Source organism: Cygnus atratus, chromosome 1 (genome assembly GCF_013377495.2).
Source record: "Cygnus atratus isolate AKBS03 ecotype Queensland, Australia chromosome 1, CAtr_DNAZoo_HiC_assembly, whole genome shotgun sequence".
Taxonomy (NCBI): domain Eukaryota; kingdom Metazoa; phylum Chordata; class Aves; order Anseriformes; family Anatidae; genus Cygnus; species Cygnus atratus.
Window position 1 is genome coordinate 44,460,685 of NC_066362.1, and position 24,144 is coordinate 44,484,828.

The window sequence follows — 24,144 nt, forward strand, 5'->3', positions numbered from 1 at the left end:
ATGTAAAATTCTACTCTGGAAGCCATGGCTCTAACAGCCTCTGTGAGAAGCACCTGACCTTTAAACAGACTAGTTTTACTTCCTGATTTTTGATTTTTTTTTGGTCTGCTTGTCTCTGCTAGAAGAGCATTTCTTTGGAGGAGGTAGGGAACTGAAGTGACCAAGAGCTGAGTGAGCAAGACAAGCCTGGCACAATCTTTGCCTAATGAAGGCAATAGGTGAAGGAAACAGTCCCAGGCATGGGGACTTGGGAAGTGTGGGCTGGCAGGGAAAGCTGATTTGCAAGCATTTTATGTCATCCAGTTGAATCCATGCCCTTCACCAATGTTGCAGACCATAATTTTCCCAAGGACTTGGTATTTTAAAACACACTATATGTATTTGATCTGTCTTCTCTCTAAAAGACCATTGGGAAGATTTGCCAGTGATTTACTGTGCCCATACTGGGGGGAGGGAAAGCAGATCATTAAGCCTCAAATACAGCCTGCCATCTGGATGGGCTCAATGCGCAAGAAGGCGTAAAGTTGGGATGCAAATGTGCAGCACTTGGTTCTCAGCCAAGACAGAGCTTGTGCTCAATTGTTTAAAATCAGATCTAAGCAGACATGAGTTATTGCAGCAGAGAAAAAGGGCTGATGCGAGTCCTTGGGGTCTGCTTTGCAGAAATCACTACAGATGAAACCCATAGGAGCTGTGCTTTGAGTGCATGGAGGTTTCTACATGTGGGCTATTGGTGTCTTGGTACTGGCACATAGGATTAGTTGATTCTATTGACATTCATCTTTGTATCTTTGTGTTTCCCATCCAGAGGGTTCACATCAGTGGGAATTTTCCCAATGTCTCCCAGGTGAGGTGTCCTGACCTGAGGCGACTGTTGGCTTAAGGAGATGCTTGCAAAATTATTTCCAACTCTGTGTGCAAGCAAGAGAATGAGTAACACCAGCCATGATGAGAATGTTACTGTGGTTTGTAGAAATCCTGGCTTTTCCCTCTGCCTTTGCCATGGACTCTATGGGATGCTGAGCAAACCACATAGACCCAACTGTTCTGCAATGACCACAAGCTGTTTCATTTTGTGTGCTGGGACAGCCAACCACTGTAGTGCCCGAAGTTAAGGGTCAGCATCACAGATTTTTGGCTGTGATCTGCCTATGACTCAATTCCCCTGTTTCTAAAATGGCTGTAATAACGGTTTGTTTTTGTAGAGGTGACTGGAAGACAAAAGTCCTTTTGAGTTTGAGAACTGCTCAGTGGTAATAATAATGAGGCAAGTCGGAAAGCCCAGGAGGGAGCAGGATTCTGTGTTGTGCAGTGCACTGCTGGCATGCAGATAAGTATGGCCACAGCGTGGAAGAAAGATAGCCTCATCCACAGAGCACATCTATGTGCTGGATGAGGCAGCAGGTCCTGTGAAAAGGAGAAGAATATAGGATCAGGCAATTAAAACTGTACCTCTGTTATTATTTCTGTTTCTAGAGCTTGGTCTTTCTGTACAATCCATTTAGTATCAAATCAAGAACGGCTGGGAATAAAATGCTTATTTTTAGAGATTCTTGTGGGGTTGAAACTTACATTTGAAATCAAAAGGCATTTCCTGTCCATATTTGAAGTTGGTATCATGCTATTCTGCAGCAGTTGCTAGTGGTAACTGTTGATGTGTTTGGTACACTTCCATTATCCATCACTCTGCTCTGCAGTTTGGGAACTGGAAGGCGTGCAGGTGACTTCATTTTAATATCTATTTAAAGTGTAAATGGCTGTCTGCAGTGCCCTTTGAAAAGGCAAGGGTTGTTGGAAGCTATCAACACTTGTGGGAATTAGGAGTGCACCTGTGGTAGAAAAGAGTGGTAAATGTGATGCAAGACAATCACTGATGGCTTTGAGGATTTAAGCTGAGACCTTTGTCTTTTGAGTACCTGTGGGAGCTCTGGGAGGTGGCAGCACTGTGAAGCAAGAGAAAAGCAGTCCCAAAAGAAGCTGTGTGGTGCTTTACCTGCTGCAGGGGTGACATGGCATGTGTTGGTGAGCCCACACCTGGAAGGGTTAGGGATCATATTGGGTGCTCTTGGTTAAATGACAAGTTGCACCTATGCTGTTAATCTGACAGTCTTGAAGGTGGGCATGCAGATAGTAGGCCTGGTCTGCATACTGGGAACAGTCAGTTCTTTGGTAGATTCAGAAGGCAGATGCGTCATAACTTATCTCCTAGTAGAAATCTGTCTTCCCAGGCCTGGTGGATGTGACTTTGCAGCCACGCTCTCAACTTTTGTAAAATAGGGTATGTGAAGCTATAAGAACTGAGATGAATCCATGTGTATGAAGGATGCTGTCATGAATATAGCAATTTTTGACAGTGAAAGAGATGGAAAATTTCAGGTTCTGTGGCTTCCCATCCATTGCACCTTCTCAAAGGGAGAGCACTTTGATGAAGGAAGAGCTCCATTTTGATTGGATCCCATTAAGATCAGTGATCCTGGGGAAAAGGGTGAGGTTACAATGTAGGAACATGGATCTGTTCTGTTAGCACCACCCAGCCTGACACATGCATGGCTATGTAGTCAGTTTTCTGCCTGAATTGCATCTAGATCTGACTCTGCTATGTCACAAACACTTTGCTGATGTTTGGAGACCTGTGCAACACAGCTAGAATGGTCAGAAAGCTAGGAGTGGGCTAACTTTCCTGATTGTGGCTTCTCTGAGCAAGTGGTGTGTTTATCTATAGCATATGTGTTGGTCTAAGTGGCATTGATTTTCCCCTGGGCCACAAAGGGCTCTTACATGGCTCCCAGCTTGCGGCTCTGCCAAGTTGTATTTCCAGCTCCACAGCAGGGAGAGGGTAGAAGTCATTCTAGGGAAGGATGAAAGGAAAGAGACATGGTAGAAAGCATTTGGTTTTCATTAAGCTTTTCCTTAGAAGCAGATATTGCAAATTTTTTTTATTTTTTATTTTTTTATTTTTTACCCTTTAAGTGGGAAAATAAAAAATGTGACAGAGAGAAACAGCATGGGAGAAGTTCAGCTTGGGTGCTTAGTATATGTCAAAGCTATAGTCATCTGAATGTTCACAGGCCAATGTGCAGTAACTGTTCCTTTGGCTCTACAGATCAGCCCAGTTTTGCTCCCTGGGCTTCACTGGTTCTGCTCCAAAGCACACTGGATCTGGATGTGGCTTTGCTTGATTTTTCATAACCAATATCTGCTTCAGGGTTATGAATCCTGACCCAAATGCCCTTGTTTGTTAGTCACACTGTGAAAGTAATATGGAAAGGCTCTCCGTGGGGGCCTGTCTCCTTTCACCGCTCATTGCTGCTCATTAGCTGCAGGCATGGCTGAAGCCAGCAGCACTCCAGGAGAGCAGCTGGGGAGGTGGCAAGACCACCAGCTTCACCTGTGCTGGCACACAGCAAGCATGGCCTAAACAGCTGATCCCCAGTCCTTGTTGGGGGACAGCATATCCCCCCCTTGCAGCAAGAGCTCTCTGCTGCCGAGGGAGGCATGGTTGAAGGCTGTGGGGTAGCTGGATTACGGCTTGCAGTCCTGCACCCTTCCCCAAGGATCTCCTCTGAATTGCCTGTTACACTTAAAACCTTTCCCGTTCTTGTCCCAAGCTCTGCATTGCAGAAAGAACCCAGCAGGTCCACTCTGATTTCCCACTCCTGCAGAAAGCAGCTTGGGAGGTGGCAGCTAAGGGAGCTGTGTGCAGAGGCTGAAAATGGCTGGAGGAAAAGGGAGGTCCACCTGAGGAATTAGGCTGAGGGGCAGGAGACGCTTCTCCAAAGCTCCACAAAAATTTCCAGAACTCCCCAAAGCCAGTGCCCTTTCCTCTCTTACCTCTGCCAGAGCTTTGGTGACCGGATCAAAGAAATGTTTTATAATTTGCAGAATCCTCGGAATTTATGTGGAAAAGATGATTTTTTCTTCTCCCATGCTCAAGTTCATTTATCTCCTGTTGTTTGGGATGTACCACACTTCCACACCATGACTCCCTTTTCCCCAGTAAGACAGCAGTCAAACCTCACTGTGGGCGTGCAATTATACAATGGGGACTCCTCGATTTACTGCACTGCAAATACAAACTTTGCCTTATTGCAGCAAGTTCATTGCAAATTGGATTGTAGTCTTTCCCTCTTCAGGGCACTCCAGCACCCTCTCTCGTTTCTCTGCTTCCAGCCTGCTTGATCCAGGTCAACGCAATTTCTCTGCCTCAGCTTCTCTGACAGAACAGAAGGGATGGCATTAACTGCAGGAGTAAGGGACAAACCCATTTATTTCCTTGAGTGCAAAACAGCTCTCAGTGGCCAAAGAGAATTGAGCCGTGATCATTTGTTCAGGCCTGATGGCTAGGAAGGGTACATTTATTCCCCTTTATCTGTAAGGTAGGGTTTCTTCTTCCATTTCCATTTTCTCTGTAGGTTTCTCACTGTTGATAAATACTCCCACTATGTTACCTCTTATGTGGGACAAGCTGCCCCGACATGCCTTCTTCTACGTGACATGCCACAGGCTAGGGAGCCTGGCTCAGGGCTGCCAAGTGAGCCTGGGACATGCTCCCATTTCTGAATTATACTTCGACAGAACAGCACTGGCCTTGGCTGGGGACACTCATGCCTCAAAACATGATATATTCAAGCAGAGGCATCACCGGGCTTGCACTGACCTCTAGTGACAATGAAGGGGACTGGGGGCTTTGATCAGCGAGGAGCTGAGAGGGCACATGCAGGTCCTTGGCACTGAGATGGTTTACAACAGTTTGCCCCGGTTATTTTTTTTTTTTCCACTGTCCGACCACCCTCTGCGTGCAGAACCTTTCCCTAACCCCCAGCCTGACCCTCCCCTGTCCCAGCTCCATGCCGTTTCCTCGGGGCCTGTCGCTGTCCCCAGAGAGCAGAGCTCAGCGCCTGCCCCTCCGCTCCCCTCGTGAGGGAGCAGCAGGCCGCCATGAGGCCTCCCCTCAGCCTGTCTGCTCTGGGCTGAACAAACCAAGGGACCTCAGCTGCTCCTCATCCATCTTGCCCTCCAGATCCTACACCATCTTTGTAGCCCTCCTTTGGTCATTCTGTAATAGTTTTATGTCCTTATTTTGGGGCACACAAAACTGCACACAGTACTTGAGGCGAGGCCGCACCAGTGCGGAGTAGAGCAGGGCAATAAATATCCATCTGCTGACCCCAAAAGTCAGGTGTCTGTCCATATGTAGATTTGTCTGGAAGGTAGAGAGGGGTGGGAGTACCCCCAACATCCCTCCCTTTAGCACCTCTAACTGTGTTATGCTCTGCAGGTCTCATGGGGCAGAGCTCCACTGCACTGCCTTGTCCCCTAGACCTCATTGCAGATTAGCCTAGAAGATCAAATGAAGCATGCTGAGTTCTCATAAATCTCCACTGAAGAGCATGCCTCCTGATCTTGCTTCTAGGCTAGCTGAAGGCCTCTTACCCTGTGGATTGACTCTTCTGGTCCCTAGAAGCCTGAGAGGGTGTGGAAAGGAGGAAGGCTGCCAGCTACAGCCTTCCACACTAGGTTGAGCAGAAAGGTAATCAAGTTTCCTAAGCAGTGTAACGGATGACAAGGTGTATATTTATCCCAGATACCCACATACTTTGGGTGAACTGTGCAACATGAGATTTGTCATCATGCATCAGATCACTGGTGTACCTAATCCAATACTATGGCTCTGACAGTGTCTGGGAGCTGAGCTGCCCACGGTGATGCACTTTGCCAACCGTGCAATGCAGGAACAGAGGGTCTGGGATTAAAATTCCTCCACAGTTCCTCCGGCAATCAACTGGTACCCTGGCTGTTCTTATTATCTGAGCAGGCAGAGCTGCAAATGTAAATAATCACAAGATTAGGCAGCCTTCTGAAGACAACTAGCACAACTACAGCATACATTTCTCAGTTGCCCCCTGGGCTGGATATGCTTTGAATGGGATAGTATTTCATGCTGATTTCTTCATACTTTCCCCTGTTAAATGATTCTTGGTATAACTGCATCATGGATGTCAGGGGTGGAGAGTTACTGAAGTGCTGGAAGTGACCCATAATCTTTTACACAACTCCTAACATCACCTCTAATGCCTCCCATCATCCCTCTGTTCTCTGCATGCTTGTTTTTTTGTGTTGTTGCTGGTGGTTTTCCTTTTTCATCTGCTATCTTTGCTGCAAGGGAGTCAAGCCATTCTCCCATTCTGGCTGTGCTGGCAGGGAGCTGCATTCTGTAATGGTGCTGTTGCGTTTGTGTTTTCAGTGCTGTCACCACCTTTGGATCAGTCCAGGAGTAGTTACTTTGCTTGGCTGATTTTGGCTTCTGTCTTTCACAGAGAAGGAATCTTCCCTGAACTGTCTGCTGCAGCTTTTGCAACACTTCCTTGAACATGTGCAAATCATTTCAAACCTGTTAATGTGAGCACGTACTGGACTGCTTCTTTCCAGCCTGCATAGCCTAATGCTCCGGTCAGAGCAAGAGTGTTTCTTGCTGTCTCTTGTCTGTCTGTCATTTTTAGCTCTTCCTGCAGCTCCCTGCTCTGCTTACTTTGTGGTGAGTATGGAAACAGATTCTACTTGTTCTTCCAAAGTATGGCTAACAAAATGGTTGGAGCTGGCAACACCTCATTACACCAAGCACCTCCTGTTTGGAGAACTTGTACTTATCCTCATTACTTAGAGGCTCTCAGAAAAGTTGCATCCGGCAGGGCTTTCCTCTGTTTATGGAGTCTGTGAGCTCCTGGTGTGATTTTAGACAGCACTCTCATGTGGTCCATACATTTGGTCTGGTTGATCTAATGTAGTCAAATGCCATGAATCAGTCAGTTGTTTGTCCATGGAAAAGCCCTTCCTCCTAGCACTGCTTTGGCTTTATGACCTGCAGATAAAGGACCAGCAAGGGGGAATCCTTCCTTTGGTGCAGGGGTACCTCAGGAATTTTGTTTATCCGTTTTTCCTCTGTCTCAGGCCTCTCTTCCCAGTGCAAGGATTCTGTGATTTGTCCCTGATGTAATGGAGTCCGTTTGGGTCCAGGTCCTTGTGAGGCTTGGTTCCTGAAATCCCTATAATGGATCTTTCTGGAGTGCCATGACTTTGCATCTCACAGTCTGTGTGACGCTGGGTCAGTGACCCTCCAGGTTGTGTTGAAACCATTTTTTGAGCAAACACCAGTCATATGACACAACCAGTAGTGCTTTTTGCTCATATCCTTTTCAATTTCCTTATGTTTGTAATTGATTTAGTTTTGTGGCATCTGCTTTTCTGTTTGGTGTGTTCTGTTCTGACAGGGCCAAATGTAATTCCCTGACTGCCATCTCCTAATGTAACAGGACTGAGAAGCTGGTGGTGAGAGCTACCAGGTGTAAAGCAAAGACTGTCTCAGTTGCGATGGGTTATACTTAGGGGACTGGGTTGACAAGGTTTGCCAGATGCCAGAGGATCCAGTGATTTTTACTGACTATAGATCAGAGCACTGATTCTCTAAAAGCCCAGGTGTTTTTTCAGGCAAACCAAGCTGCCCAGAGTATCAAGTAGCATTCATATCCTTGCTCAGCTGCCAACAACAATAGTATGCAGCGAGGCAAAAGGAGACTAGTGTTCAAAAATTGAGACCATTGTCTGTGACCTGTCCTGGGCATCCCAACAAAGTTAGGATTGTCTTGTCATCCTGTAAGATGTTATATTGTCAGGTGTGATCTGTGCCATGCTAGAAACAGGGCACAGATACCAGCCTAGCAGTGGAAGCGCTCCTGCAGAGCTCTCTGGCTAGCATCCTCTTGTATTCCCCACCTGTAGCCAGAGGACTGTCATCCCCCAATGCCTGACCAGTCTTTGCTTACCCTGCACTTCTAGGAGTGCCAAGAGGATGAGGCACAGCAGGATTCCTGAGGCCTCCTAAGACAAGACAAATGTCCACCCACTGCACACCATGAGCCTTCCCACACCCTGCTGCATGTGATGTCCTTCTGATGAAACTTCACCTTCCACAGGTATCATGTCACGGTTCTGCCCTTGATTAGCCTGCATTTTAGATTGTCCTAAGGTGGCTTAATTGATTTAAAAAAATAATAGTAATCCTACCAAGATGATTCCTGATAGGTCTCACCTCAGAGCATATAGGATTGTGCCCACGGTTTGGTGAGACCTGCCCGTGTCCTGGTCTTCGGACTCTTTGTTCAAGCTCTTGAGCCACTACTGTGTTAGATCAAATCTAAGGAGCTCTACCAAGTCCAGTGGCCCAGACAAACACCTTGGTGATATTGCTTTAGGAATCTCTTGTACTGAGGGTTGGTCTTAGACATAATAAATATTGCACCACCTTAGGCACCAGTTTACACAGATACGAGATTCAGCCAGAGTGAGAAAGTACACTGCCAGCTCTCCTGGATGTGAAGCAAAGCCTGGCTATAGGACTGAGTGTTACCACTGCCCACACTATCTGCTTGAGCTTGCGGAGAGCCTGAAGCAAGAACTCTAACAGTTGTTCTGCTTCCTCCTCCCCTCCAAAAAGGGAGATCTTTTAGACTGATGAAAAAAGAGAACATGGTTGTTCTGCATCATCCTAAAGGAATGAGCTTTGATTCACTGAGTACAGTGAATACCTGTTAACAAGTATCTGAAATACTAACGAAAAAGCACCAAAGCAAAACTCTTTATTATAAAGGGAATCAGATTTTTTATTTTTATACCCTTAAAGTTAAAATATGCATTTCAAAGTATTTACAGTGACTATATATGAAATAACCTTTGTTAATGAAACGGCAACGTACAGTAATAGAATATATCCACCAAATTGATAAAGTCTACATAAGAAGAAAATGTAACAGAAGGGGGGGGTGGAGGTAGGGGGTGGGGAGAGGTAAACAGGGTCCATGCACAATCTGCACCTATACATTTTTAGATACTCTGCCTTTTAGGTATGGATGGAGTCACAGGAAGTTTTGACCTCTTGTCCCTTATAAAGTCAGCTTGCAACTGAGATTCTTCAAACTGACAGAAATGTGTGGGTTGCAGCAGTAACAATGCCTGACTTACCCATGCCAGCTTTTCACATGGGGACCTTGTATTACAGAGTGGACTCAAAATATCTCAGCAACCCTGGGAGGTAGGTATAGGCAGATGGAAAAGCACCGGTTTGTGACTGGCCTAAGATTGTGCAGCAAGGAGCAGAACACACAAGTCCTGTCTCATCTCTCCAAGTCTCTCATTAGGGAATACCTTTCCTCTGCTAACAGCATCTGCTTTTTGTGACAAGTTTTGTCACAACTTGGGGCTCTCAATTAATACTATGTCCTGGATGACAATGTGGAAAAACAAAACAAACAAAAAAAAAAAACACCTGCCTACAGATAAGGACTTAAAAGAAAAAAAAGTGATGTTCCAGTGTTGTTGCTATGTTCTAGAGCTAAATAGAAGATTTAAATGTAGACACACACTCAAATGATTCCCTCCCTGCATATGCATCATTGAGCAACTGCATCCTCTGTAATTAGGAACCCCTACGTACCTTCCCCCCCCCCTCCTCTTTTTCTCTCTCTCTATCCGTCATCCATGCCTGTATATTTGCCCTTCCTAGCTGTATTTGATTCAACTGTGGGAATATCAGATAGGAAACAGAACAGAAAAAAAATATTGCTGCAGTGTTCATGTAGCATTTTTAATACTAATTTAATCTGATTTCTATTGGGTTGTTTCTCAATTTAATGTCTTTAACCTTCTTATATGTGCATATATATATATATATATATATAACTGTAACAAAAGGCCCATACCATTTGTTTCAATAGACAAAAAAAGGAGTCATAAGCCTCATTGCCCAACCCACAAGGCACACTGAAAGGTAAGTGGGAAGGGCTCTAGACAGGGAAAAAGATGTAGCCTTTGTTTTTGTGGTGCTCTTCAGTCATCACTGCTGGACTTGAATGTTTGCGAAGGTATCGCATAACTTTGCAGAAAAGGGGAACAGCTGTCTGGGTCACTTGCAGATTTCTGGTGCAGCAGCCCCAGGAGTGAGAGATCAGTTGGAGCTGTTTTTCCCTCTGTTTGGTGAATGAGTTTCTGAGGATTCTAGTTTTGTTAGGTATCTTTCTGTAGTGGTGGCAGAAGTGATGATGGTGGCTGTTTCTTTCTTTTTTCTTTTTTTTTTTTTTTTTCTATTGGCCCAACAGTTCTCTCAGCAGAGCAATTCTTCCCTGTCTCCAGCAGCCAACCCTCTCCCCAGTACTCCCATCAGCCTTATTTTTTCCTAAGAACAAGGTAGAGGATGCCGATGATGAAACTGAAGCAAAAGCAGATCCAGGCCAATATGAAGCTGTAGCCGTGGTGAACATTTCCGAACCCTAACCGCAAGCCTGTGAACCGAGCTGTGAAAATGGAGGCTCCAATCAGAATGCACAACCCTGTGGGAAGGAAGGGAAAACAGAGAGTTGGAAAATGCACAGAAACCAGCATTGCTGCAGGACGTCTGAAGTCATGTTGTCCCCTGAGGTTGCAATGCACGTCTTGTGTCATCCGAGAGAGGGGCTGCTGCCCACTAGGCTTATTTCTAGAGGGTTTCTCTTGCAGGCATGATGACTTGGGGCTTGCTTATTGGGTGCCATGTGGAATAAACTTTTGATAACTGGGAATCAGCAATAAGATCTGCAGACAGTTTGGCGCTACATGTTGAATCCTATGAGCAGTAGCTGTCTAACTGTTTATTCCCCTGCCCCCTGAAATACTTGAATTCTTTTTTTTTTTTCTTCAAAGGTATTTTGCAAAACCCACTGGGAATTTCTAATGAAAATCTGGAAATATTTTCATAATCTAAATTAGATTAAAAATATGTATATATCACTTTCCAGTTCCTCTATGCTTTATTTTATCAAAAAATTGGGCCACTGGAAACTTCTAGCTGGCTGACAACTTCCCTGATGGCCATGTGTTGCAGACACGTGTGGCTACTTTTGCTTGCGGAGGCACTAGGAAGCATGCAGAGCTATTTCAAGGCGTGCATACTTACAGCAAACCAGCATGATGGCTCCAGTGATGTAGAAACGTTTGCCTTTCTCTAGGGTGAACAGCTGGACAATGAACATGACAAGTGCGATGACGGAGAAAATGATTGAGAGGATCATAAAGGCTTGTGCTGCTTTGAGGGAAGCTGTGAACACACAGGGAGCAGATCTGAGGTCAGGACTCTGCCTCGGTATTGTGTACCAAAGTCTGGCAAAGCATTGCCACAACGAAAATGCAGATGTCACTCACCCGCTTCGCTGCTGCCGACTGTCAGCTGCCTGCAGGTGCCATTGCACATTAGCCAGAGTCCCCACGAGCCTTTTCCCATGGTGGTGGTACCCACCATCCAAACCTGAAATGGGATGACACAATTGTGTTGGGGGGAAGACGTATCGGGAGGGGGGGATACAACCCCGGGCCCGGGCGGCCCCGCGGAGCCGCCAGGGGTCACCATCGCCCCGGGCACGGCGGCAAATGGCGGCGGCAAATGGCGGCGGCCTCGCCCCGCGGCTGAGGGGCCCGGCGCGGGCGGCGCGTCCCAAGATGGAGGCGGCGGCGGGGCTAGGGCCCGGTCGGTGCTTGGGCCGCGGGCCTTCGTGGGTGGTGATAAGGGGTAAAATGTTAGGAGGTGTGTGGATGGCGGCTCCCGGGAGCGGGCTGTTATCATAAAAACAGACAGGCACGGGAGAGCACGTAATTATGTAACAGCCTGACAGCCAGATGGGATGATAAATACCACTTCAAAGCCATCAGCTGCTGATCTCCTCTCGCTTGCACGAGGAGCGTTCAGGTGCTGCCAGTTCTGGGATGCAGCACCGGGCATGGCAGGCTGTCTCCCCATACCACCGCCTCCCCATACCACCCTAGTTCGGCTCACATGCCCTGGACTCACTGCATCGCACCCTTACTTGTGAGCAGATGTCCTTCATCTACAGACCTCAGCACCCACCAGCCTGTCCCTCTGCCAGCCGTATGATGGGCTACTGCTGCAGAAGGTGACAGCAGCCCCCAGGTGTCTCCTCCAGGGTGGTCTCTACTTACGTTGGCAATGGTGGAGACGAAGAGCATGATGACGGTGGCGATGTGAACCACAAAGATACCAGCCAGTAGCACCAACATCTTGGCGTCCTTCCTAGGTGGTGTCGCTAGTGCAGAGAGCTCTGGAGGAGAACAAGAGCAGAGGGAGATGATGAAGGGAAGGGCTAAATCAAAGAATGCCATTGTTGTAAGCTTTATTTACATGTGACAAAGCAGGTTGATCTTAAATCCATTCTGGAAGCATGTAGTCACAAAAAAACATAGCTAAAACCTTTGTCAAAATCTGCAAGGGAGTTGCTCAAGCAGTTAAAGAAAGCCTGGAGGTAAATGAACCAGTCTGGGAGGAGATGTAGAGCAGGGGTAGTTAGCTTTATAGCATTTTAAAAATAGCCTGGGTATATACATAGGTTGCTTAAACTGGTGTGTGGTTATGTAAAATAAAAATGACATACTCCAGGCCTACACTCCAGAAAGCAGAGTTTCTGTTCACAGGATTCACGGAGGTCAGGAAAGATTTTGTCTTCCTGATCTCTTTTCCTTTTGCAGTACAGCCTTCTCCAGCTGGTCTGGGACATTGACAGGTGGTGCGGAGTGGAGGAATGGTCGTTCCTTGGGTACATCAGGTGCTGAGCAATGGTAGAGAATAGACTGGGGGACTCCCAGTACTCACTGGCCTGCTCCATTATGTAAAGAGAATAACTGGAACAGAAACACCACTGAGGTGTTCTGGAGTAGAGGAAGATGCTTAATTTTGAAAAGAAAACTACCCATTTCCTTTTTAAAACTTGAGGCATTCAGATCACTTTATTACTGCAGTAAGATTCTCTTGTAATGCAAACTCTTTTTTTATTTTCCCCCCCTCTGTACCCTGCAAGTTTTTACTTTTGTAAGATTCATTATCATTGATGAACATGTCATTGGAACGACAAGGCTTTTGGGAGGGGAATGTACTTTAGATAGCTCTCGTGACACTCTTTATGAAGTCTGGTGGCTTTTTCCCTGAAAATGTGAAATACAAGGAATAAATCTCAGCTGTAAGAGTGAGTGCAGGCAATTCACACAAAGTGAGTGAGCATATTTCCTCTCCTTCCAGGAATTTAGTAGTAATCAGTCAGTATAGCCACAGATATCAGGCAGAAAAGTTTGCTAGGCCCACTCTGTGGCCATTGAAAGACTCCTTCCTAGAAAGTGTCACAGGCTGTGTTGCTCTGTCTCTTGGTAGGGATGATACTGAAGTGCTACTGAAGAGCAGCGTCAAGCATTTGATTAATGTTGGCTGTCAAGTTATTTTGGTCCACGTGACTCAAGTAAGGTTTGATGCTGTCACAATTTGTACAGGGTGTGGTAACATTGTCAAGGAACAACACAATTATATTTCATGATGTCTTTCATGCAAACTGTGACAAAAAGCTTTGTAAGGTCCTATAAATATTTTCTTTATTTACTCACTGACTCCACCTTCTCCACTCCTGTCTTTCATTGTGGCTGTATATGGGATTGTATTCCTTTAAAGTGCTGCTGCTATTCCTTGCACTGCTTTGTATACAGTTTCCACAAACCACAGTGGGCAGGCAGGCTTCTCCATCGGTGGCACTTTGTCCAAATTCAGGATTAGCTTTGTTATGCAGCCCTCCTACCCAAGAAAGATCATTCTTTAGAAGGATGAATTAGGTTTGGTGACTGGTCATATCTCCTGAGTAAGAACTTGGCCACCAAGTGGTGGATGAGAACAGGTCTGAATACCTCCACCATACCTCGAGCTGTGAAACTATTGCTATCACTGAACTAAGTTATATAGCTGCAGCAGGTACCTTGAACACAGCATCTAAGTCAAATGCTCCCATCTGTTTGAATACTTGTCATCCTTGTTTCTGATTACCTTGGTTCATACACAGAATGTAACAAATGCTATTGCCACTACCATCTACTGTTATGTATATACCAAATTATGGCAGACCTGCCTGCTGTGCCTTTGCTGAACAGTGGCTAAACTGTCTTCCTTTCCTAGATGAATGTTCTTTTCCATGTTTCTTTAAAAATGAGTTCAGTGGGTTTTTTGCTGATTATTTTTGAGGACCTGCAAAAAAGCCCTGTACTTGAAAGACTGAAAACCTACTTTCATGACATCCTAAAGGACTAGAATAGTCTTTTAAAATGCATCTTCTGTTTGCATTCAGAAAGGAAAATGAGGGAAAATGTTACTTTTCAATGTAAAGAAAAAAGAAAGAAGAAAAGGAGAAAACCAAATCCTTTATTCCCTTTGCTCTTTCTGCCCAGTTTTTGCACTGCTTTAGAGCACTGTCAGTTCAGGTGATTTCAATGTACCTACTTCCTGAGAACATCAGCACCTCTCCCTGAATATACATGCTATCAAATGCATCCCCCCCGGGATATATGTTCATAGCTTAGTTTTGAATCTTTGTGAGTTAAAGCACACACCTCCCTCTCTATTCATTCACTTTCCCCTTCCTTTGCCTCTGTCTGCCTTTTAAATAAAACACTGGAGAACAATCCCAAAGGAACAGTGGGTGAACAGCATTGAAATAGAGTCATCTCTCTCTGCCTATATGACATGGACTTTTCCTCCCATTATGCAGAGAAATTGGCAGAACGTTAGTGACTGACAGGATACTCTTTCCATTTGTTAAGGGTGAGACATCTTTCTCTGCTACAGGGTGGGGTCACACTGCTGGAGCAATAGGACACAATTGCATTCAAATGCCTTTTCTAACATTCCCCTTCCTAAACTGCAGTTGGATTTGGAGTTCCTTAGGCTCTTCTCGGATTATGAGTCAGTCTTAACCTTCATAGAGCTGCCATTTTTTTTCCACTGACTCACCCCAAAGCTCTCAAAACCATAATTATTTAACCCTAAAAGTGTTCAGGACACTGTTAGTTTTAGGGCTGCTTCTCAAGAACCAGTCAAGCAAACAGGCTGTGAATCCTGCAGTGAACCTCCTGGTGCATTTTCTTAAGGAGAGACTCCAGCTAAGCCAAAGAAAACAAGGCTGAGATATGAGAGTAGAATGACTACTGAGGTAGGACATTGTGGTGGGGAAGAAGGAGCCAAGATCACGCACCTGCTGAACTGCATGGGTGAGTCAAGAGAGAAGATCTTGCACTGATGACAGCAGGCTGGGCTGACAGATGAGGAGAAATAGCAAGTCCCACCAACAGTAACCATGAATAACAATCACGATAGAAGCCTTCAGCACAAAAATGCCTACAGATAAGCATGACAGACTATATCTACACAGAGACTTTTTCTCTATCCATGCAGGAGTGCACAGAGGAGGAAACAACACACAGATCTGCTGCACCCTAGTTCAAGTTCAAGCAGTCAAGCACTCCATTAAAAACTGAGACAAAGTTTTGCTATGCAGGCAAAATGTAGCCACCCATAACCTCTCGCTGTCTAGTTAAGTGTTTTGGAACCTGCTGTCTGGAGGGCAGTCCAGAGAAGTGAGTCCTTGCCCTTAGTTTACCGCTTAGCATAGCATCAGGATGGAATGCAAAGTGCCACTTGGAGATATAACAAAGTATAATTCCCATATTATAGTTCCTCAAATACCAGGAGTGGATTACTTAAGAGGACAAACCAGATTAGGTAGTGGTCTTTTGTTTCTTGCAGAGAAAAGGAGTTGAGAGGAAGTGTACAGGATGTTTCCACAGGAATGATTGGGTTGTTTGGTTGAAAAATCGGAACACTCAATTAAATCTGAAATATTTTGGATCTGAAATGTTCCTGAGGGGTGGAGTTGTCTGACTTGCATTCCCCTTCTCCTCTCTGAACTGAAGTTTCTGCGTGGGACTACCTCTCCTAGGATGAACTGATGAGGTACTGAGAGATGCTGACTGAGGGGAGAGCATACAGCGTCCACAGAGCACATGGCATCTAAACCGCACCTTCTGTGAGCACTGTGGTGACCTCCGACTCCCCTGAAAATCAGGTTTTCTGCTGAATTCCCTTGGGATTAAGACATTCCATTTTTCAACATCTTGGGGAAAGATTATATACCTTTGTGTACACAACAAAAACCTCCGTAGATTGAAAGCAACTGAGATGAAAGAAATTCTGCCTCCCCTGGCTGCCACCACAGAATATAAAAAATGCATAAGTCAGTCAGATCAGTGGTCCTTCTCAACCAGTACACTGTCTCTGATGGTGGCAGTAGGATATATTTTCCAGTATTCAGAGAAAGCACATGAACTTGGCCATAGACACAGGAATACTGGTGCTTTGAGTCAGGGTCAAGGCCACTCGGAAAGGAAGGGCAAAACTGGAAAGAATGGGACAGAAAAGACAAAGTATTTGATGCTGTCTGAAACTGTCACAAACTGCCACCTCTGTCACTGGTGCATTCCTCACAGCAAAGGTAGCCTACAAATAGCAGTGCTGCCATGATGCCATCAAGTAGGGGAAATCTCAGGGTAGAATAAAACTTTCTACTGAGTTCATAGATCTGCCTTTGACTGAGCTGAGGCCATGGCTTCATGTTAGCCCTGCTATGATTACACGCCTTGTCGCTGTGCATGATATGAGCGTGAATTCTCATCATGCCCAGGGCCACTTGGCTGACTGCAAAGATGTGACGTTCTCTGTGATATTCTGGTGGCACGGTGACTTTGGACCCATTGCACTGATACTAGAAAGCTCATGACAATTTTAAGCAAGCAGGTTTTTTTTTAATTATTATTCTTTATTTTCAACCTTTGCTCTGCTTCTTGCTTTAAATCCAGCTGAATCTGGAGTCCTTGCTGACTCCAGACTTTTACAAACCACTCTACACCAGCACAGCTGTTGAGAACCTGGTTTTGACAGACCGGCCTGACTCAATTTACAAGTCAGATGCTTTTTATAGAGATGCAGATGAGTAGGCTGGTGCCTCTGGAAAGAGATTTCACATGTGTGGGAAAAGGGTTGGGCAGGAGGCATGTGTGGGCACATAGAGACCTTTGGAGCCTCTGGTTTATGGCAGTGAAAAGATTTTATGTGTGCATGGGTGTTGTCTGTCTGTGGTGACCACATGGGGTACAGCAAGGCTGTAGAAGTAGCAGATGAATGTCAAACAAAAGAAAAGAGTAGAGCAGCCCGAGGAGTTAAAAGTGAATATAAGCTTAATCAAATGAAAGATTTTGCCTGGTTCTTGGGAAGCATTTCCTGGTGGTACAGTCTCCAAGGGATCAGGGGGAATCACTTTCCCAAGGGAGTGGTTAAGCCTCAGCACGTGAATCACTTCTTGTGGGGCCAGACAACGTCCTCGAGAATGCACCCTTGGTAACGAACCTCCCCTTGCTGACAGATGCAAGGGGGAGTCAGAAAAAATGAGACACTAGGGTTTTCCAGCTCTCATGCTCATGATTCATCTGAGAGTGGGGAAATGCCAGAGCTTCTAGGGCAGACACTGAGAAATTGGCATTTTCTCCTGAAGAAACCACCCTGGAGCGCTCAGCCATGTGACAACATCAACAGAAACTCCAAAGCTCACTTGGTAGTAGGAAAGGGAAGAGACAGCTGCCCAGGGCTGGGCAGGCAGCCAGCAGCTGATGCGGGAGGAAAACACTGTCACTCCTTACACTAGACATGCTGTGGAAGGGCTGGGACTGGCGGGCAGAGAGCATGGCAGTGTTGGGAAGGAGATCTCAAAGCTAGCAGCACAGAAGTGATCCTCCGCACCTTGTGAGGTTCTCTGGGAAGCACCCTCACCCCTAATGCGTTGGATGGTCCCTGGGTGGGTGAATTAGATATAGGGAAAGGCTGGGAGTTGCTGGGACTTGCAGGGGCTCAGACAAGATGCCAAGATATGCAAGAAATAATTGTGGGAGGACTGACGGTCTGGGAGATGACACAGTGTGTGTAGGGGTGTGTGTGTGCAGCTCGGTGTGGCTCCCTGTATGAATGGGAGTGTGTGTCTGTGGTTCCTCTGTGAGCAGAGCTGAACTATGTGTGTGCATGCATGCGTGCTCGTGCATGGATTCCTTACAGGTGCACATATTTACCTGCACGAGTTTGACAGTGCCCATGTGGGAGAAACCATCTGACAGCTCTGACAGGGAAGATCAGGTTACAGCGTGGTGTGAGCAGAAGTGCACATACCATTTCTCCATTTCTCTTGGGAGTGCCTGTTTTTCTTCCTTGCTATAGCCTTTAGATAGAGGTGGAAGGTCTGTGGAGCCCACATTGGATGTGTTTTTGGCTGCATTTATTAATTTAAAACTGCAAATCTCTGATTTACATAGATAATTTTATAAGGACTGTCCTTTTATTTGTTTATTTATTTATTTTTAAGGAGAGTAAAGAAATGGTTCCTCATCAGATAGAGTCCCTGTCTCTCAAGACTGAAAAACCTCTGAATGTGCCAGTACAGACTATGAGACACTGAGGTCAACGTGACTTAGACATCTCAAGAGTCTGAGCTTTTGGGTCAGTCTGCCTCCAGGGTGTCCTTGTTCCTATAACCCAGCTTGGAAAACACAGTGCAGGACTAAATTGCAAAATTGTTCAATGGGTCTTTCCTTCAACCTCCAGTGCATATTGTGGGGGGAGGAGAGGACGAGTGAAGTAACACCTCCTGGGTATAAAGAACAAGCAAGAGGATGCTGTGCAGCTTGGAGTTGGGCTGTGGTCTTTGGGGGGAAAGGGGGACGAAGGTGGTCATGAAGTAAAATGTCCTGTCTGGCTTTGAGAGGGCTGCTTACGCCTGCAGTTACTACAAGCTGGCAGAACCATGTAAGACAAGGGTTGTTTGAGCTCATGTTACATACGGAAATGTGTTTCTGCACAAGAGAAGTCCCCTTGCTGGGGCACACCATGCTGGCCTGGCTGCAGCTGCTGAATCCAGCTAGCAGGCAGGTTGGCACCAAGTTCCTGGAGCTGGTCTTCAGCAGCCCCCTGACCAGCTTGCTCCCAGCTCTAAGCATTTTGCAGCTCACCCCTCTTTCTCCCATGGCTCTCACTGTCTTTTCCTAGGGCTTGTTGGGGCCCGTAGGGGAGATGTCGATCAGGAATGAGAAAAATGTGGACGCTGGACCCAGTCCTGGCAGTTGCTTTCACAACTCCCCACCTTAAGCAGACTCTGCCCTGTGAGGGCAAAAGGGCAGTGAAGGCCTTCACCCCAGATTTCTTCAAATCCAAAGATATCCTCTACGTCACAAGAGCTAAGCCTTGAGCATTAGCCACTGCTCACCTGCCTTCAGCCACCCAGTGCTCAACAGCCCATTGTGTTTCTCTGCATAGTTGGGGATGACCTAGTCCAGGATCTGTCCCTGAAAGCTCACTGTGGGCATATACCCATCCATGCCTGTGGAGCAGATCAATTTTTATGAGGGAAAAAGGTTAAATCTTAACTAAGAACTTGGAGAAATGGTCAGTCCATCAGGGAATGTGGGTTCAGGAGCAGAGTTGTCCTTCCCTACCATGACAGACCATGGACTACGTTTGATCTTACTCAGAGAGCAGCTTCCATGTACTCTCTGCCCTGCTGCAAAAAGTTCAGGAGGAGGAGGATGTGTGGAGCTGTAAATTTGGCCCGGGTTTCCTTTGTTCATTGACCAGCTGTTCAAACTCAGGAGGTACTTTCCAAAACTCTCCCGGGGGGGGCTGAAGAAATCCTGCTCCAGATTGCAGCCCCCGGATGTACTGCTTTGCTGCCCTCCCTGGAGAGTAATATCAGAAAGCAGTGTAAAAGAGGAGGTACTCTAGACTTCTCTCTGGGCTGTTTATATGGGGAATTGCTGCTGGACCCTTCGTCATGCTATGGGATGACTGGTGCTGGCAGAGGATCTGTACGGTCACATTTGGGCTGGTGCCTCAGCTCATTCATTCGGGGCTGGTGTTACAGCACTGTAGCTACCGGTTAGCTATCAGTTCAGCAAGGCCATGGAGAAGAGTCTCCTTTACTGTGCATGCTGCTTTGCCTCAGCAGAAAAGACTCGTGCTGCATTAAGCATCCATCTTTAGATGGAGAGATGGAAATCTACTTCCTTACCCCCCTTTTGGCTGTGCACCTCTGGGGCTCTTACATCTCCTTGCCTAAAGGAAAGGTGAAGAAATCTCAGCTTTTAGTCCCTTTTCATCATTTTCTTTGCATGAGAACAGCAGGAAGGAAAAAAATTGGGAGTACCACACCCTGCAGCCTGCCCTGCGTTGTGCTGTGTGGCAGTGTTGTCACCTGCCTATCAAAGGGTACAGGCAGAGGAGAGATCCAGGGGGTCTAGCAGTGCTACTTCTTGCCTGGTGGGGTGCCTGAGTGTCTGAGGGCAGACCCCAGCTGGGCACTAGTCAGGTCCCTTCCCCTTTGTGAAGAGAGCACCCATCAGGCAGCCAGTGGGAACTGGGAAGGAGAAATGTGCTGCAGATCGAAGAGTTACATCTGCAGCTTGGGGCTGATGGGGCCTGTGGAGCCCTGTGAGAGTGAGGATAGAGCTGAGGAAGCAGCTTGCCTTCCAATGTGCCAGCCCTGTAGCTGGGATGATGAACGGAGAGATGGATTCATGCCTGCAGCAAACCCCTCCTCTGTGACTGTAAGCAAGGCCCCCAGGTGGGCATTTCACCAAAAAGACACTGCCTATTATCAGCAGATCTCCCAGAGCTGTTTCAAAACAGTACCTCCGCTCCACCCCAGGGCGCCAAGCAGCAATTCCCGCGCGCACTCGCATTGCTCACACACCACAAGACCCAAAGACCAGCGGCTAGGCCAGCAGGGCCGGTTCTCCAAGCCCCAGTCCTGAGCAGGGCAGCGGGCAGCGCCAGCAGTCCCATGGCACCCACCCCAGAGCTGGGTGTTTCCCGGCGGGATCCCAAACCCCCTGTCCGTTAGCGTGCTCTTGGGCGCGGCTTGGCTCCACCTCTCTCATACGCCTGCCTCGGGACGGCCCGTGCCCTGCGGAGATGCCCAGCTCTCTCACGAGACGAAGGGCCCAGCCTGCGAGCCAGGCATTACACATAGCTGGGGAGAGCCGGCCGCAGGAGCCTGCTGCGAGGAGCTCCTCAGGTGGGTGAGCAGCAGCCGCCTGCCAAGCTGTGCTTCCACGCACCGCGGTGTGAGCGGGAGTGAGCTGCGGCCCTTTGGATGCTGCTCCCCAGTGGGGCGAATGGAAGCAAGCTGCCTTCCAGCCCGTGCTCCCTCTGCACACAGTCCCCAGGTTTGGCAGCTGGGTGAGGTGTGCTGGGTGGGGGCATGGGGATATTTGGCTGACTTAGCCCCCTGTTATCACAGGAACGATAGCTAACGAGCTCCGTGCTCTCACACTCTTCATGCCCTGCTCCCTCCTCTGTGTTTGCTCAGGAAAGAATCCCACTCCATCCAGAAATGTCAAGTGGGCCAAGCTACTCTCAGAGGTGCCTTGAGGAATTCAAAACCTTTGAGTAAAAGTTGCTCTGTGGCCACAGCATTTACTTATTTATTTTTTTAACAAACCGATTTCATTGTTAATCATGACAACTCCCCCAAACACTTTCCACCCAGACTGACTGTCAGCTGTCTCAGGCAGCTTCCTGACCATGGAAACACATCTATTTCTCAGGCAGGAGGCATCCCTGCGTGACCGAGCTGCAAGTGAGAGGGGACCACAAGAAGTCACAAAATCCATCCTGCTGCCACAAGACATGGACAGCCCAGCTTCTTGGACATCCCTATTGTAACTGTCCACAGCACCAACCTGAGCCCCAGTGATTCTCAGCTGGACTGAATATGGTTTCAGGCTCTTTCAGCCCCATGAAACTGTAGGGGCGGGCTGGGTTCCTGCTACGGGAACCAAAGCCTGCCGCCAGCAAACTGCGCTCCCTTTCTCAGACCTCAAAAACAGTTCAGGGATTTGACCGCAGGACACGAACCACAGCAGACTGATGAAGTGAGAGAAGTGGTGAAGAAGGGGAGGAAGAGGGGGAGGTTGCATGGAGAAAGGCAGGTGAGTAGGGAAAACTGCCAGTCTCTGTGATCCCACACTTCCCATCAGCGCCTGCCCCCACCACACCCTATCAAGTCCACGCTCTCCCTCGCTTTGCCTCTCAGCGCTCCCTGCTCCTGGGTCTGTGCTGCCAAGGGGGGTGCAGCATGCATTTCTACCCATCACAACGCTTCGGCTGCCAGCTGGGGCTGGCTTCCAGAGCTGGGACCCCCAACGGCATGAGGGAGCTGCTCGCCACTGTACCCCAAAGCCTCTCCGGCTTCACTTGGAACAAGGGCTGTTGTTTTAAATTAGAGCTTGGCAAAATACTGACGGAGCGAAGAGAGAACAGAGACATGCAGAAAAATGTGAGCAAGAGCCAGAAGTGCTGAACCAGCAGTCTAACTTCGAGCGGGCATTTTCCCGTATTTGTAAACAATGCCAGTGCCGCTCCGAAGGAGTGTGGCAGCTCCCGTGTCGCTGCTGGCCCAGCCTGGGTTCCCCGTGCTGGTGTCCCAGCTGCACATGCCCTGGAGGCAAGAATTACATTGCCGGAGCTAGTGCTATATACTTGCAGCATTGCTTTGCCCCGTAACACAGCTGGATTTCAAAGCAAATACTGAAAGGTTGAGGTGAATCCCGTGGCGAGCTCGTATGCCAAGTCGAAGTGGCAGAGCAAGGGAGAAAAGCAAGCCAGGGCTGCAGGATGAGGGGAGCAGGCACCAGCGAGTGAGAAAAGTCGTTGAGGATTTGGAGAGAAGCTCTTACCGGGTGGGCTGGGGCCGGTGCTGGCACCTGTGGAAGCAGGAGCGTGCGGGGCTGCGGTGCTGCTGTGCCGGAGCGCAGAGCCGTAGTGAAGGGGAGTGACCTGCTGGTGGTTTAAGTTTCCTCGGTGGTACGCGAGGGTGGTGTCTCTCCACTCTGTTTTAAAGGAGTTACTATGAATCAGTCTGCCTTTAAAGCGAGGGAGAAAAAAAAAAAAAAAGTTGCATAAGCTACGCCCTGCTTTGTTGGCAGGGTGTCAAGAGTCGCTGGGAGGAAACCAGCGATTCAAAGAAATCTGTGTAGGGTTGTGTCTGACTCAGAGCTCAGCACAGAGACCACAGCCTGGAAAAAAAGACTGACGCTGATCCAGCTGAGTAATAGAGGCCCACAACAGCATCTGTTTATAAAACTGAACTTCTGGTTGTCATAAAAAATATTGTGTAGTCACAAATGTGGCAACGAGACTTCAACAATACAATTCCCTCAAACAAGCAAACAACCGGTTGGCATGGGACATAGTGAGGCTGGGTGAGTCACCACATCCCTCACCCCTCTTCTGCACAGAGAGAAATTGCCAAGGTTGGCAGTGTGAGGGAATGCAAATCTGTCCTGTGGTATGGGCACGGGCAAGACTTTTGGGAACATACCAAAGAGCAGAGGTGCTCAAAATGAAGCTCTGGCCTGGTGGTGACTCTGGAGCAAGCTGGCTAGATGGAGGTGGTTTGCTTCCACAGGGAGAGCATGGGAACAGGGAGTTTGTGATTCAGTTTTCTGAGGTCAGCATTTCTTGTCAACTTAAAGACCTCTAAAAATAGATTCTTTACATTTGCAGAGAATTGAATGATGTCTCGTGGATGCTACAGGCAAGACTGAGCTCAAGATGCTGGTTAAAGAGGATGAAGTTTGTCAGAAATCATCTTGGTTAAGATGTGATCCATATTGTGATAGAGTTAGTGATCTGCTACTGTAAGGAACCAAGCCTTCCTTTGCAGAGGCCCAGAAAGAGATGAGCAGTTACTGATAAAATAACTGGCAAAGTTTTTTCTCTCTTTAGTGAGGAGGACACTGCATTGCTTCTATTCAAAAAGAAAGCTTTCTTCTTTGAAGACTACACAGATTAATAAACTTTGCTATTTTTCAGATTATTCATCCTCTCTAGTGTTATTGGTATGTGTCTTGTCCCAGTCTAATTTTAGACTATAACAACCAACTTAAAAACAGATCTGTGGATGAAACAGCAACAAATATGACACATATGGTGGGCAAAGACTTTATGCCCAGACAGTTCCATGGGAAATTTGCCACCGATGGAAAATAAAGACAGAATTTTGTTCCCCAAGGATGTAATAAACCTAACTATGTTTATTACATATGGGTTAGAATGTGTTTTTTCGGTGATATACATGAATATGATATCTATGGAAAGCAAAATACATTCGCTTACCCGGCAGAAGGAGCTGGCATTTGCATTGAGCT

At 47.2% G+C, this 24,144-nt stretch overlaps 1 protein-coding gene across 1 annotated transcript; it reads right to left on the bottom strand.

The window, feature by feature from the left end:
• Nucleotides 1–8,616: 8,616 nt before the first annotated feature.
• Nucleotides 8,617–22,847, bottom strand: EMP1 (epithelial membrane protein 1). The gene is made up of 5 exons (XM_035544150.2): nt 22,672–22,847; nt 12,019–12,137; nt 11,227–11,329; nt 10,982–11,122; nt 8,617–10,379 (listed from the first exon to the last, which is right to left on the bottom strand). The coding sequence occupies exons 2-5, from the start codon at nt 12,094–12,096 to the stop codon at nt 10,216–10,218; spliced, it is 486 nt and encodes a 161-aa protein (XP_035400043.1). The 5' UTR covers nt 12,097–12,137; nt 22,672–22,847; the 3' UTR covers nt 8,617–10,215.
• Nucleotides 22,848–24,144: the final 1,297 nt, after the last annotated feature.